Source organism: Pogoniulus pusillus, chromosome Z (assembly GCF_015220805.1).
Source record: "Pogoniulus pusillus isolate bPogPus1 chromosome Z, bPogPus1.pri, whole genome shotgun sequence".
NCBI classification, from domain to species: Eukaryota; Metazoa; Chordata; class Aves; order Piciformes; family Lybiidae; genus Pogoniulus; species Pogoniulus pusillus.
Window position 1 is genome coordinate 5703470 of NC_087309.1, and position 16062 is coordinate 5719531.

General features: G+C 44.9%; 1 protein-coding gene across 2 annotated transcripts in view; it reads right to left on the reverse strand.

Annotated features, from left to right (window-relative positions):
* The window catches only part of GHR (growth hormone receptor), a 185663-nt gene that overhangs the window by 90331 nt on the left and 79270 nt on the right, over positions 1–16062 (reverse strand). For both annotated transcript variants that reach the window (XM_064140354.1, XM_064140353.1), the window contains one exon: positions 6816–6895. In XM_064140354.1, the coding sequence (XP_063996424.1) occupies positions 6816–6885 (70 nt within the window). In that variant the 5' untranslated portion in view covers positions 6886–6895. The remainder of the gene's footprint in view (positions 1–6815; positions 6896–16062) is intronic.

Here is a 16062-nt window from a genome sequence, read left to right on the forward strand (position 1 = left end):
CAGCTGTAGAGCTGCTTGCTATGAGAGGGTTTTATAGCTGCAGCCTTGCCAATGGCCGTTCTTGTTTCTCTGGGCAATGCAAGGCAAGGCAAGGCAAGGCCAGGATTTATATACCTTTCCTCAGTGTGCTAGTTTGAAGCAGGCTAGAATGTTTTGGTGAGAAGAACTAGATTACAGGCTGTGAAAGGGAAACAATGGTGATATCTGCTTAACTCATAGGCTTGCTGAGATGTATAGGAGCAAGAAATAAAAACAGATAACCACTCTCACTGGGGCTGCTGCTGGGGAACTGGCTGAGCTGCATCTTACTCTCTAACCTCACCCTCCATTTTGGACTAATCCACTTTGCTTCCTAACCCCCTGGCCAAACCTCCATTCTTCCTTGGTACTGGGATAAGGTTGAGAGGGATAGGGGGAAGGTGAAGGAGTGGTTGGAAGCCCCTCCTGGGGACTCAGGTTTCTGGGAGGGGAGTTGTGTTTCTGTATTACCTTTTCCCTTGTCTATTTCTGTCTATAACTGTATATACTGTAACTATCTGCTTGTACATTGTGCTAAGCTGTAAATATAAGCTTCATTCATATTTCCAGAGCTGGCTGAGTCTAGGCTGGGTGATTTCCAAAGTGTGGGGGGGTGGGGAACACCCAAACCATCGCACTCAGGCAACAATGACCAATAGCAGAAGAAAGTTAAAGGGAGGAACTCCATACTTTCACCTTTGGAATCAAATTTGCCCAAACATGGCCAGAGATACACACATTCTCTTTGTGTGCCACAAGGTCAGACTCATGTGCAACATGTGCACTGGGTTTTCCTGGATCCAGGATCAGGCAAGTCTGGGCCATGTTGGGGTCACCAGATTTAGAAACATTCACCCCACTGCCTGGTTCAAGGCATGTCTGGGGCTTGTCCTTCCATGACAAGAGGGTACATGCAAGGGATTTTGCCATGTGCCAAGGGTGGATCCAGCCCCACGCCACTGGGGTAGCCCAAAGCACAGGCTCCTGTAAGGAAGAACCTGAGCTTTACTTACTTTCCAGACATAAAAGCCTTCCACACACAGGTCAGTATCACACTATCTCAGTAACATGCCTTTGTGCAAGATCAGCAAGACATGTAATTTTTTAATGTGCTGTCAGAAGAAATACAATCTCCAAAGTGGATTTTTTAGGGAACCAAGACACTGCAAATCCAGCCCCTCGGGCAACATTTCAAATATGGTACAGGTACGTGGTGCATCTAACTGAGCTCACAGGAAAGCCTAACCAAGACTGTCAAGGGCAGAGATCTCTAAGATTGTCAGGATTCATCACCTGGAGGGTTTGGATGCTCACAGGAACTTTCACAGGTGTAAGCACATTCAGACAAAAGAGAGGAAAAGAACAAAACTGCTAATACTGTCCCAAACCATAACAAGGCCAGGGGCAGGGTTCTGCACTTTGGCCACAACAACCCCAAGCAGCACTACAGGCTGGGGACAGAGGGGCTGGAGAGCAGCCAGGAGGAAAGAGACCTGGGGGTACTGATAGAGAGTAGGCTGAAGATGAGCCAGCAGTGTGCCCAGGTGGCCAAGAGAGCCAATGGCATCCTGGCCTGCATCAGGAGCAGTGTGGCCAGCAGGACAAGGGAGGTTATTCTTCCCCTGTACTCAGCACTGGTCAGGCCACACCTTGAGTGCTGTGTCCAGTTCTGGGCCCCTCAATTCAAGAGAGATGTTGAGGTGCTGGAAGGTGTCCAGAGAAGGGCAACAAAGCTGGTGAGGGACCTGGATCACAGCCCTGTGAGGAGAGGCTGAGGGAGCTGGGGATGTGCAGCCTGCAGAAGAGGAGGCTCAGGGGTGATCAACCTGGTTGATTCTAAGTGTTAGGTTCAGTATATAGGTTCTAGAGCTCTTGTTTGGATGGGATCTAAAAAATCTGGCATGTTTCTAAGCCACTTTGATAAGCATGGACATAGACTGGCCATTGCATGGGAGATGCTTTGTCAGAACCTTAAAAGTGAGTATTTTAGATTTCTAGATTTTTCCAATGCAAGTGGAGGAAGAATATTAGTCATTAAGATTTTCATGACAGGTTTGAGCAGAGGTCAGCTTTTCTTCACAGCTTACTGCTTAGCTCATGAAAACTTGTTTTACCAACTCCTGATTTAAAAATACAGACTAATCTTTCCCCCTTCCTGCTCTGGTTTTGTGCATAGGCTGAGGGAGCTGGGGGTGTGCAGCCTAGAAAAGAGGAGGCTCAGGGGTGATCTCATTGCTGTCTACAGCTACCTGAAGGGACATTGTAGCCAGGTGGGGGGTGGCCTCTTCTCCCAGGCAACCAGCAATAGAACAAGGGGACACAGTCTCAAGTTGTGCCAAGGGGAGGTCTAGGCTGGATGTTAGGAGGAAGTTGTTGTCAGAGTTGAGTCTATGATTCTAAGAATGGTTGAGTCTATGATTCTAAGAATGGCATGCAGATGTTCTCTGATGCTGTTACCTCAAACATTCCTATTCAGCTTAAACTTTTCTGTCTTTCCCAGCTGAGAATTTCCCCTGCTCAGAACAAACCTGTTACAGCATTAGAAGCAGTTCAGTAGCTAAAAGTTAATTCTTGGGTCAACAAAGCTCTATTCACTTCACAGAGTTCTTTAATAATGCAGCAAACCATGTATTTAGTACTGTGCCTTGGATTTAAGAACAGGGACACAGTTAAGAATGATCTTAATTTTTTATTTTTAAGGTAAGCTCATGGAAGTTACTATTTCCTCAGTATATATAAAGTGGTGGATAAGTTTTATTTATAACACAGATTTTTTTTACTGAACTTAGGACATCTGGACCACACCCCATTTGCAATGGATCAAAAATTCCTCATGTGCTCTTAAAACTCAAGAGAGAAATCAATTGGTTCAAGTAGACTGCATCTGGGTAGGGATTATATTCATCTATTGAATGAATCCACTGTAAGATGCAGCCAGTGAGGAGAAGGATCAAGTCAGGACAAACTGATGTTTGTTCTACTGACCATTCTGCATGAGGCAATGAATAGAAGCTGGTAAATGTATCACATTTCAGTGTGAAATACTGACTTTCCACATTTCAGGAGAAGCAAGGACAAATTTACTTGTTTTATTTCACTTCATAAGTCTAACTAAAGAGATGGGGACACAAATGGGGTAAAATTATTACATGGCTTTATTCTGCAAATTCCTCTCCTTTTAACCAGAAGACAGAGAAGGATTAAAAACACATTAAAGACTCCCACATTGTTTCAGCCCAATTCTAACAAAAATAACACTTTTCTGCCCCAGACTTCCTTATACACTTTGTAAATAGGCACACTCATTTCCCGTTGGAGATGTAGATAGCAGAATGAAAGCACTGCTGCAAGTTGGAAATGAAAGCAGGGAAAGGAAGTGCAGACTTGATTAATTAACTACCTGAGGGGTGCTTGTGGCCAGGAGGAGGTTGCTGTCTTCTCTCAGGTGGCCAGCACCAGATTAAGAGGACACAGCCTCAAGCTACGCCAGGGGAGATTTAGGCTGGAGGTGAGGAGAAAGTTCTTCCCTGAGAGAGTCATTGGACACTGGAATGGGCTGCCCGGGGAGGTGGTGGAGTCGCCGTCATTGGAGCTGTTCAAGGCAGGATTGGACGTGGCACTTGGTGCCATGGTCTAGCCTTGAGCTCTGTGGTAAAGGGTTGGACTTGATGATCTGTGAGGTCTCTTCCAACCTTGGTGATACTGTGTGATACTGTGATTAACTTCCTTCAGTGGTCTGATACACTTGCAAGTCGACCCACATTCAGTAAGTGTTGAAGTCTTAAGTAGGAAGGGAGAGGAGAATCTGACAGGTTTTCCTTCTTACAAAACAGGATGAGCATTTCAGCCACACACATCGAAGTACACAGAGAGCTGTGTATTCCCTATTCAAACTTCTTAAATAAACAAAATTAACTTCATTGATTAATTCCCTGAAAACTGACTACCTGAGTTCTAATTATATCTTACTTCAGTTTGATGCCTCCATTAACAATAAAGTTCTCTTACAGCTCTCCAGTGCTTCTGCAAATAAAGACATCTAGAAATTTTAATTATGCAGCTCCAAACAAATACAGAATTGTACCAGAGTGAAGGATGATGATTACACCTTTGAACTGGACTGCAGTTAGAACTACATGCAACTATGCCATAGTGCTTTGGTTTAGTAACATATTCTAAAAGCAATACTAGAAACAATAATGAAACATGGCTTGCAACTATATATAGGTACTCAATTTGCATTCAGTAACAGCTAAGTATGGAGCTAAAAGGATAAAAAATTGTCAGAAATTTTCACTGAAAATTTTATCGGTTTCTTTACAGTTTGTGGTGGAAAGAGTTATCCTCAACTCTTCTGGATGAGGGGATTGAGTCCAGCATCAGTAAGTTTGCAGATGACACCAAGCTAGGAGCAGCTGTGGAGCTGTTGGAAGGTAGGAGAGCCCTGCAGAGGGACCCGGCCAGGCTGGATGGATGGGCAGAGGCCAATGGGATGAGATTGAACAAGGCCAAGTGCAGGGTTCTGCACTTTGGCCACAACAACCCCAAGCAGCAATACAGGCTGGGGACAGAGTGGCTGGAAAGCAGGCAGGAGGAAAGGGACCTGGGAGTACTGGTAGAGAGTGGCTGAACATGAGCCAGAAGTGTGCCCAGGTGGCCAAGAGAGCCCATGGCATCCTGGCCTGCATCAGGAACAGTGTGGCCAGTAGGACAAGGGAGGTTATTCTGCCCCTGTACTCAGCACTGGTCAGGCCACACCTTGAGTGCTGTGTCCAGTTCTGGGCTCCTCAATTCAAGAGAGATGTTGAGGTGCTGGAAGGTGTCCAGGGAAGGGCAACAAAGCTGGTGAGGGGCCTGGAGCACAAACCCTATGAGGAGAGGCTGACGGAGCTGGGGGGTGTTTATCCTGCAGAAGAGGAGGCTCAGGGGTGTCCTCATTGCTGTCTACAACTCCCTGAAGGGAGGCTGTAGCCAAGTGGGGTTGGTCTCTTCTGCCAGGCAACCAGCAACAGAACAAGGGGACACAGTCTCAAATTGTGCTGGGGGAGGTCTAGGCTGGATGTTAGGAGGAAGTTGTTGCCAGAGAGAGTGATTGGCGTTGGAATGGGCTGACCAGGGAGCTGGTGGAGGCACTGTCCCTGGACGTGTTCAAGCAAAGCCTGGCTGAGGCACTTAGTGCCATGGTCTAATTGACAGGCTAGAGCAGGGTGATAGGTTGGACTGGATGATCTTGGAGGTCTCTTCCAACCTGGTTGGTTCTAAGATTCTCCCCAAATTGCTCATCAAACTGCCTTCTCTGACCTCTGCTAACAGTGATTTTGACCAGGAGGCCAGGAGGAGAATCTCCTTACAAAGCCACCCTTCTAAAGCTGCTTCAGAGATATAGGAGAAGCAGTAACACATTTGCATAAAACTAGTAACTATGGAAAACACTTCTTTCCATAACTCTTTCCAAAGGCCAGAACAAGACAAAGTAGACCAGGTTAAGGGAGTGCAGCATCTTCCTTACAAGGAGAGCCTGAAGGAGCTGGGTCTATGTAGTGTGGAGGAGACTGAGAGGTGACCTCATCAATATTTATACATATGTAAAGCATGAGTGCCAAGGGGACAGAGCCAGGCTTTGCTTGGTGATGCTAACTGACAGGACAAGGAACAGTGGGTGGAAGTTGAGGCACAGAAGTTCCATGGAAACATGAGGAAGAATTTCTTCACTGTGAAGGTGACAGAACACTGGAGCAGGCTGCCCAGGGGGATTTTGGAGTCTCCCTCTCTGGAGACTTTCAAGACCCACTTGGATGTGTTCCTGTGTGATCTGGTGTAAGTGATCCTGCTCTGCAGGGGGGTTGGACTAGACCATTTTTCAAGGTCACTTCCAGCCCTTAACCTTCTGTGATTCTGTGAAGTTGCTTTTGCTTACAGAAGCAGCTCAAAATCAGTACAAGCAAGTCAGTCTGACAAAATGTAATACTCCCATCTGAGTTAATAATTTTCTTCATAATGAGCAGAACACCAGCCCCAGAGGATCTCTCAGAGACAGAACAGGCTTCCAGGTTCCAGGTGATACAGAAATGATGCTAAATCATTGCTGTTTGCAATAACAAAAACCATTGGAGAAAGCTCATCTGGACCACGTATTTTTCAGCCTGGCATTAATTCAGAAGACGGAGGAACTGAAGTGGAAAATGATGGAAAGAAGAAGAACTGTGGAAAGCCAGAGGAACATTCAGTGGATGTGAACTCTGGGCAGATCTGTTGAATCACAGGATACATACTCAGAGCTTTTCCTTGCTAGAAAAGATTCTGACAGCTACCCATAGCCAGTTGGCTTGTAGAGGATACATACTCTTTTCAAATCCCTTTTGTAACCTCTGCTCAAATACTTTGTAAGAAACTATTCACACTGGCCTCAAACCTATAGTGTACAGTCTTAAAATGCCTCTTCTGAAATTCCAAGTAGTTCTACACTTAACATATAAATATACTAAAAACACTTATTATGGGGAAAGTAGTTTCTATTAAAAAATTAACCCCATACAATTCTTACATATCCAAACAAAGATAATCCAGGTATCCCACATCAACATTCATCCAGCCTGTTTACACATCACACATCTAACGTTGGCTATGAAAGTCACTTTCTCAATTCAATTTCTCAATCCTATTCACTATGTCTATAACATTTTTTATTATGTGCTTAGGTTTCTGTTATCCAGGAGCTTGCATAGTTCTCACACATAATATACTCTTCACATATACACACACACACAAGAGGCACAGAAAGTTATCAACAAACTTACCATCACTTGCAGAAAGTGAGTCATTTGCACAGACCAGTGCCAAAGCAAACAGCAGATGCCAAAGATCCATACCTCTAGTTCTGTAATAACAAAAGACAGCAGGATATTTTTTTTTTTATATATATATAAACTAGTATTACTAATATGACATGACATTTAAACTATTATCTAGCTTTATTGAAATTCTGAGTGGATTTAAACCAGAAGTGTATACTAAACAGTTTGTGGTTTATTGCCTCATAAAGTCATACATCATCTTGCAGTCTGAGAGAGACAGTATATACTCTTTTTATGACGAGAACTAGCTTATGTGTTTGTAGTTGATTTAATACAGAAGGGGAAAATAACAAGTACTGTCAATCTGTAGCCTTTTCCAGGGAGTAGTTGCACTCCTCTCACAGCAGTCTTTGGAGGATGGATCGCAATGACAAGCCTACGTTAAACGTCTAAGGGCAACAAAGCTGGTGAGGGGCCTGGAACACAAACCCTATGAGGAGAGGCTGAGGGAGCTGGGGTTGAAAAAGAGGAGGCTCAGAGGTGACCTCATTGCTGTCTACAACCACCTGAAGGGAGGCTGTAGCCAGATAGGGTTGGTCTCTTCTGCCAGACAACCAGCAAAAGAAGAAGGGGACACAGTCTCAAGTTGTGCCAAGGGGAGGTCTAGGCTGGATGTTAGGAGGAAGTTCTTCCCAGAGGGAGTGATTGGCATTGGAATGGGCTGCCCAGGGAGGTGGTGGGGTCGCCATCCCTGGAGGTGTTCAAGAAGAGCCTGGATGAGGCACTTAGTGCCATGGTCTGGTTGACTGGCTAGGGCTGGGTGCTCGGTTGGACTGGATGATCTTGGAGGTCTCTTCCAACCTGGTGGATTCCATGATTCTACGATTCTTTCAGGAAACAAAGATGTGATGGCTCTTTCTCAACTCATGTTCCCCTGAAACTGCATTCATCTTTCCATGCTGTGTACAACCCTTTTTGGGTCTAGGACTTAAGGCAATAAAGCTGAGAGGAGTGATGCAGTTTAATAACCCATCTCCCACACCAGAAAGCCAAGTGGTTGTTAGAGAAACGTTGGCTTAGTAGCTATAGCCACTGCCCACTGCAGGCATCACACTGGAAGTGGGGAGGGCAGTAGCTGATGCAAGGTCACGAGAACAAGAGGCTAATTCTCTGCTTTGATCCCTATCAGCACCCTGCACAGCCCTGACCATCTGCTTTGGTGCCCCTACTCTACTGCACTGCTCTTCAGGGGCAGCTAAGGAGGCTGTCTCATGTTGGAAACTACCTTTGTCATGTCTGAGAAGGCACCTTCATCCATCACATAACCCTATCGCATGATCCTATTTGAGAGCTACTGCTTTCCTCCTCCTGTTATCACCAGCATTTGATAGCAATGGGGAAGGGCAGAAGCTAGGATGTGCTGGAAGGCAGCTCAGCCTTCTGCACAAAATTGTACCATGCCCTCTAAAGCTCATGAGGCCTCTAGATGTAGTAAAGGGAAAACACATATACTATGGGTTACTGCCTGATCATTTACAATCATGCCTGTAGAGAACACAGATTAGTGGAGACCTTCAAAACTGAAGCTACAACATCAAAATGAACTAATGAGTAACAATCTCTTGGTGGATATTACCGACTAACAACTGATGCTGTCAACTGGGTATCAAAAACTAGCTAGTTTCCTAGGACAGTTAGCAAACTTTGAATATAGTCAGAAGTTGCAAAACACAGCCACACTGGGTATGCTAAAACTATTGTAACACTGAAATTAAGACCTAATTCCTTCTTTAGAATCATAGAATCAACCAGGTTGGAAGAGACCTCCACGATCATCCAGTCCAACCTAGCACCCAGCCCTATCCAATCAACCAGACCATGGCACTAAGTGCCTCATCCAGGCTTTTCCTGAAGACCCCCAGGGACGGTGCCTCCACCACCTCCCTGGGCAGCCCATTCCAATCCAATCACTCTCTCTGGGAAGAACTTCTTCCTAATATCCAGCCTATACCTACCCTGGCACAACTTGAGACTGTGTCCCCTTGTTCTATTGCTGGTTGCCTGGGAGAAGAGGCCACCCCCCACCTGGCTACAATGCCTCTTCAGGTAGTTGTAGACAGTAATAAGATCACCCCTGAGCCTCCTCTTCTCCAGGCTAAACAGGCCCAGCTCCCTCAACCTCTCCTCATAGGATTTGTGCTCCAGGCCCCTCACCAGCTTTCTTGCCCTTCTCTGGACATGTTCCAGCACCTCAACATCTCTCTTGAATTGAGGGGCCCAGAACTGGACACAGTACTCAAGGTGTGGTCTGACCAGTGCTGAGTACAGGGGAAGAATAACCTCCTTTGTCCTACTGGCCACACTGTTCCTGATGCAGGCCAGGATGCCATTGGCTCTCTTGGCCACCTGGGCACATTGCTGGCTCATCTTCAGCTTACTATCTATCAGTACCCCCAGGTCCCTTTCCTCCTGGCTGCTCTCCAGCCACTCAGTCCCCAGCCTGTAGTGCTGCTTGGGGTTGTTGTGGCCAAAGTGCAGAACCCTGCACTTGGCCTTATTAAATCTCATCCCATTGGCCTCTGACCACCCATCCAGCCTGTCTTAGCCCAAGGGAACAGACTGCAAGAAATCACAGCAAAAAAAAAAAAAAAAGAGAAATTATTACCAGCTACAGATTCCTCAATTCATGCTGTTAGGACAAAGCTTGAATATCAGAAGATATTGCTCACACCCTCATTAACACAAGTGCTTGATAATTCCTGAGTTTCAGGCTCAGTACAGGAAGCACTCATTACGACTGCTCTAGGCTGGCAAACGCCAACTTAGATCTGCAAAGGAAAGAACAAGAGATGCTCCCTGCCACACCCACGTCACTGCAGGGATGACCAGCTGCATCACCTGGGCACCCTGTGGCCAGTCTGAGAGAGCATATAGGAGCTGAAAATAAAGAACTGTGGGAGCTCTGGGGAGCTGCCAGATGTCCTGTTTCTCCAATAGTGACTCACTTGTTCTAAAGTGGACATGGAGCAAGGAAGGGGTACAGTGAGGCTTGAGGCACATGGATTAGTGGTGGTGTAAGAGTGAACCAGCCTGGGGAGGAGCACCAAGTGCTGCAACTGCTGGAGTGAACAGGACTGGGAAAAAGTTCCTAAGCAAATCACAGGCCAACAACCCTCTTACTTTTGGAGAGGAGCTACACTGGCACAAGACAAGGTTCATCTGAGATCAGCTACATTTTCTGTTAGCTCAATTGTTCCCTTGCTCTCTCTGCACTCCTGCTTAAAAGATTCCTATTGTCTCTTATTAGTAAAACCTACTGAAATGCTTCTCTGTATTTGCTAAATCCTCTCTTAAATTATTTCTTCCCCATCAGACAGTCCCTGTCCCCTTCAGCCCTTTCCCCCTAAAGTCTAGTTTTCTCTGTCACAGCCCTAAGCACAAAATCACTTTATTTATACCCTTCCTGTGTTCTCCCTGTGCTATACCCAGGTGTTCTATGCTGCTGCCATAGATGTGTTTCCCTGTTCTCTCATGTCCACCAGCTTCTGCTAACCTCCCTACCACACATCTTCAAACTTTCTTACTTCTTCCTGCCTAACAGCTGCTGCATGAAAAGCCCAGACACTCACAGGAGCTCTCCTGTGAGAACAAATGTCATCAACACTCTGTCATTCCAAGCACATCTGTGAACACCATTTTGTTTTCCATAGCTGCACCAAACAACTCCATGGTGGGACCTGGATCAGCCCCTACATGCAGCTGTCACAGCATGGTTATCTCCTTCACCCCTGTCCTGTGACTGGCTGCCATCTCAGCTTCCTTTCAGGAAGAATGGTTTGGTTGTTGGAACATCACCTCAGGACCCCAGTGGTCAACAATCATGCTGAACTTCAGTAAGTTCTTGTTGCTGCAGATGAAAACAAAACCATTCCAGTATTGCTCTCCCTCTTGTGCTGGCAGACTTGTTTATGTTCATGCAGTGAGCTCCCTCAGGAAATTGTTCCAGTTAAAATTAATGCATAAATATTTATTGTAACAAATCTGTTTGCTGACCGAGTTTGTCAAGACTCCGCAAAGATGCACCCGGGAGAAGAGCCAGGGAAGCACAGGCAGGGAAGCTGACCTTGACTAAAACATCTTGCTCTCTGAAACATGGCTAACTTGCATTCCTAAACCTTAAAGGTGATAAAAATCACCACTTAATATCTTGCATTTTCACTAGTAAAACGTGGTATAGAAACAAATAATATTTCTGTGGATTCTTACCAATGCAAAGCTAAGTAACAGTGGCTCAGTTCTGCTCTGCTTAAATCCTTTTGAGATCCCCCCACTGAGTTATCCTTCCAGACAAGTTGTATGTGGGAGAAAGAAACCCAGCTGCTGCACTCTGAACATACCTAATATGGATAGGACTAAGTTCAAAATGGTATCTACTCTAATTTGAAAATATGGATAGGTCACACTCCACTCTTTGTAGAACAGCCTCTACAAATGGCAAGTTGTGGTCCTCCTTGGACCTCAACCCAAGAGCCCTTGGGACAGGGCTTAAACTCAAGATCTCTCCCATGTGAAAGGAGCTCTGCAGGGGATGAGAAGCACCAGGCACTACATGATCCCTCTAAATCCAGCATACCTAGGAAGAGCTCTTCTGGGCTGCTGGTATGACTACCATTTCTAGATATATTGGAGGCCAAGGCTCTGTCAATGGGTCCACCATAGCTTTGGTCTCACGGGACAACATCTGCTGCAAAGCAGAAGCTGCTCCAGCATGGTACTATTTTTGGCAGTACAAAATGGAATTTATGAGAGGAGTTCTCTGAAGTGCCATCTACCCCTCCACCAGACCACTACTGCCTTGCAGGAAGCTCTCACAAACCCATCTGGTAGCCACCTGCTGCTATTCCTTTAAGACAATTGTGAAACTTCACTGCCAACAAGAACAGCATTGTTCATAGGCTGCAGTGTTAACCCAGTGAGAGACAGAGTTTCACAGACACACAGAATTAGCCAGGTGGGAAAAGACCATTGAGATCTACCACCTAATAGAATCATAGAATCAACCAGGTTGGAAGAGACCTCCAAGATCAATACCTTCTAATTAACTAATCCATGGCACTAAGTGCCTCATTCAGTCTCCTTTTAAGCACCTCCAGGGATGGTGACTCCACCACCTCCCTGGGCAGCCCATTCCAATGCCAATCACTCTTGCTGGGAAGACCTTCTTCCTAAGATCCAGCCTGAACCTCCCCATGCACAGCTTGAGGCTGTGTCCCCTTGTTCTGTCTCTGGGTGCCTGGCAGAAGAGACCAACCCCACCTGGCAGCAACCTCCCTTCAGGTAGTTGCAGACAGCAATGAGCTCTGCCCTGAGCCTCCTCTTCTGCGGGCTGCACACCCCCAGCTCCCTCAGCCTCTCCTCACAGGGCTGTGCTCCAGGCCCCTTCACCAGCCTTGCTGCCCTTCTCCAGGCATGTTAAAGCAACTCAACATCATTCTTAAATGGAGGAGCCCAGAACTGGACACAACACTCAAGATGTGGCCTGACCAGTGATAAGTACAGGGCAGCTGTCTCTGGCAGCTTTTGGACAAAACTGTTCTATAACATTGCAGTACTACCTACCTCCCAACACCCACCCCTGTGCACGTTATGAAAGACAAATGCCACTAATAAAGTCTCTGTTCTTTAACAGGAAAAAAAATCAATGTCTGTAATACACACCATTCTAAGGAACAGGAGTTCATTTCTCACCAATCTCCAGGTATTTGAAAAAGCTAAGACCAGGGAAAAAAAAAAAAAAGAAAGAAATTACAGCAGCTGTCTGTCCTCAAGCCAGCTGAAACTTGACCACAGGAACATTTGGCTAGAGGTCAGCTCAGGCTAATTGCTTCAGTACAGAAAGGGTGCCAGGAGTTATAAAAAGGGTAAAAAAAATGTCTTGGCCCTTTTCTACAGCAATGTTGGAATTAAGGTCAATCACAAGTGAATTTAAACATGACATCTCTTGAGTGGGACATGAACACAGCATAAATAGGCCAAGATAATCCCTCAGAAAAGAAACAGCTTAGTCACAGCATAATGAGCAGTTTGCATTTACTCTGGTCAGATAACAATGATAACACTCAGCATAATGAGTAAGGAGTTTAACTTATAAACAAAACAGTTGTTTGAAGTGAGATCTTTACATCTAGATGCTAGTGAATCCGAGAAGACATTACTCATCTTTAAATTGCACCTAAGTCTCAAGTTGTATCGGGGAGGTATATGCTGGATGTTAGGAAGAAGTTCTTCACAGAGAGAGTGACTTGCATTGGAATGGGCTGCCCAGGGAGGTGGTGGAGTTGCTATCCCTGAAGGTGTTCAAGAAAAGACTGGATGAGGCACTTAGTGCCATGGTTTAGTTAATTGGCTAGGGCTGGGTGCTAGGTTGGACTGGATGACCTTGGAGGTGTCTTCCAACCTGGTTGATTCTGTGATTCTATGACTTCCGCCTTTACTATCTCCACTAACTCACTGTACTCCAAGTACGACAGAGGTTTTACCTCCATAGTCTCCTCCAGTCTGGCACTGCTTGCCAAAGCAGCACACATGCAGCTAGTCCAGAACCAAAAGTGGTTTCTCTGCACCAGCAAAGGATTAATATGAGAGACTTTTCTGTACATTACTGTGCCTCACCACTCCACCGCATCACAAACAGGCATGAACACAACAGCATGCAGAGCAGACGAATACACACTAATACACCCACCAAGTAAGAACAAGTTCTGAGAAAGAATGGGACTCCAAATCTTTCCTGAACCTTGCTTATGCAACTGCCAAATACATACGTACATATCCTTGCAGAACTGTTGTGGGTCAAAGGCCTTTCTTTTTCACAGCGTGGGTATCCTTTACAAGCCATCTCACAGCAAGGCTGGTGACAGCACAAGGAAATCTTCTTTCTGTACTTATGTTAAAGCATTTACACTGGTTTGGTTACTCATGCATTGCTGAAATTACTTTGCCTGCTTTCCCCTCCATTCCCTGAACACCAACAGGACAGAGTCATCCTGCAGACTAAATGAATTACAGCCCTTCCAGTCAGCACAATCTAAAACTGCCATGGACCCAAAGACTTCTTCTTCCCTTGCTTGCTGGTGTTACAGCTTGATTGAGTCATCAGCAGCACTTGGATGAATGCCTGTTTGTATAGAACTCTTGTCAGGGCTATATACTCAGCTGTGTTAAGAAACAGGAACAACAAATTGTCACAGTTGATATAAATAACACACCGGTCACCTACAGCATGTGTGTTTATCTGGGATGTCAAAAGGACAAGTGTGCTAGTTTGAAGCAAGCTGGAATGTTTTGGTAAAAGAACTAGATAATGGGCAGTGAAATGAAAAACAATTATGTCTCCTTCTCTCACAGTCACACTGAGAACTCTGGGAAGAAGAAGTAAAACTTTCTCCATTTTCTCTTTGATTCTGCCTTTGCCTTCAGACCTGGTCACATCTCATTAACCTTGCTCCCACTAACCTCTCTCCCTAACCTCTTGCCTGCACCTCTCTTCTTCCTGAGAACTGGGGTAAGGTTGAGAGGGCAAGGGGAGGTGTTGGGGTGGTTTGAGAGCCCCTCCTGGGGACTCAGGTTTCTGGGAGGGGAGTTGTGCTTTTGTATTGTTTATCCTTTGTATATTTCTGTATATAACTGTATATACTGTAAATAGCTGCCTGTATATTTGCTGCTGTAAAATAAATAGCTTCATTTATATTCCCAGAGGCCGTCTGAGTTAGCTGGGGCAAATTCAAAAGTGTGGGGGGGGCGGGTAAGAGCCCAAACCATCACAACAAGAAATAACACTGTAGAAGTGGAAATTCTGCACTATAAAATAAAATCTAAAAAGCCACCACCAGACCTCACAAAGGGCACATTTCAGAAACAACAACCAAAAAACTCCAAGCGACAAAAGACAGCACCACTGGAAACGAATGAAGAACTGTGGCACAAAGCTGTATTTATTACGGATGCCTTGATGCAAACTTGAGGATTAGGTAAAGAGGTACCATTATGACAAACTAAAACCATGTAACAGAGTGAATTTTATATTATTAATTACAGCTCTATGTAAGCTAAGTGATTTATAACAGTTTCAAGTGTTAAAACTGCAGGCAACCAGCAATAGAAAAAGGAGACACAGTCTCATGTTGTGACGGGGTAGGTCTAGGCTGGATGTTAGGAAGAAGTTGTTGGCAGAGAGAGTGATTGGCATTGGAATGGGCTGCCCAGGGAGGTGGTGGAGGCACCGTCCCTGGAGGTGTTCAAAAAGAGCCTGGATGAGGCACTTGGTGCCATGGTCTAGTTGACTGGCTAGGGCTGGGTGCTAGGTTGGACTGGATGATCTTGGAGGTCTCTTCCAACCTGGTTGATTCTATGATTCTATGCAAGTATTAAAATATTTGCTCACTTCAGATTTAGATTTCCCATTTTGGAATAGAGAATATATAAAAGCTTCAACTAAATCTTGCTTCAAAGAAGTACCTGCTGACCTGCTGACCTCAGATGAGACAGGATATACCTACAGTCCAGCCTTTTTGGATGAAGCACACTCAATTCTTTGATGAAGCCATCCACTTCCTTTAATTACCTTAAATCCAAACATGCCTTTTGGACCTCAAAGAACAATTTCAGGAGTTCAAAAGAGGAACAGGACTTTAATTTTAAATAGTATTTATATTAAAAAAAAAAACAAACAACAACAACCAAACAACAAAAACCTCCCAGGAAAAACATCTTCAAGAAGCTGTAAATTTTAAGGTCAAGACCTTGGTACTTATCTGAGACTAATAGAGCTACTTAACAGTCTATTATCATGGGACAGATTAATTACATGGTTTAATTGCACGCTAAATTATTCACGTGCTGCTAATCAGATTAAAGACTACATAACTTTGGTCTCTATGGCATTTAGGAAGTCATTAACTTAAAAAGCGGATTAAGTGAGAGCTGGTGAATGACAAAGGACTCGAGCAGCATTTCTGGAAAGACACTCATGACTCCAAGCACTTACATATTTCCTATCACTTGGTCAATGTACAGAGATTAATCATCTTTACAGCAAATGCAACAGCAAATAGTGCAGTTTAAACTGGTGCAATTTTGTACACCCTGAAGTTCATCTTAAGATACGATTTATATAGATTTAATTTACACTTTCAGTGGACAGAATCACAGAATTAACCAGCTTGAAAAAGACTTTTGAGATCATCAAGTC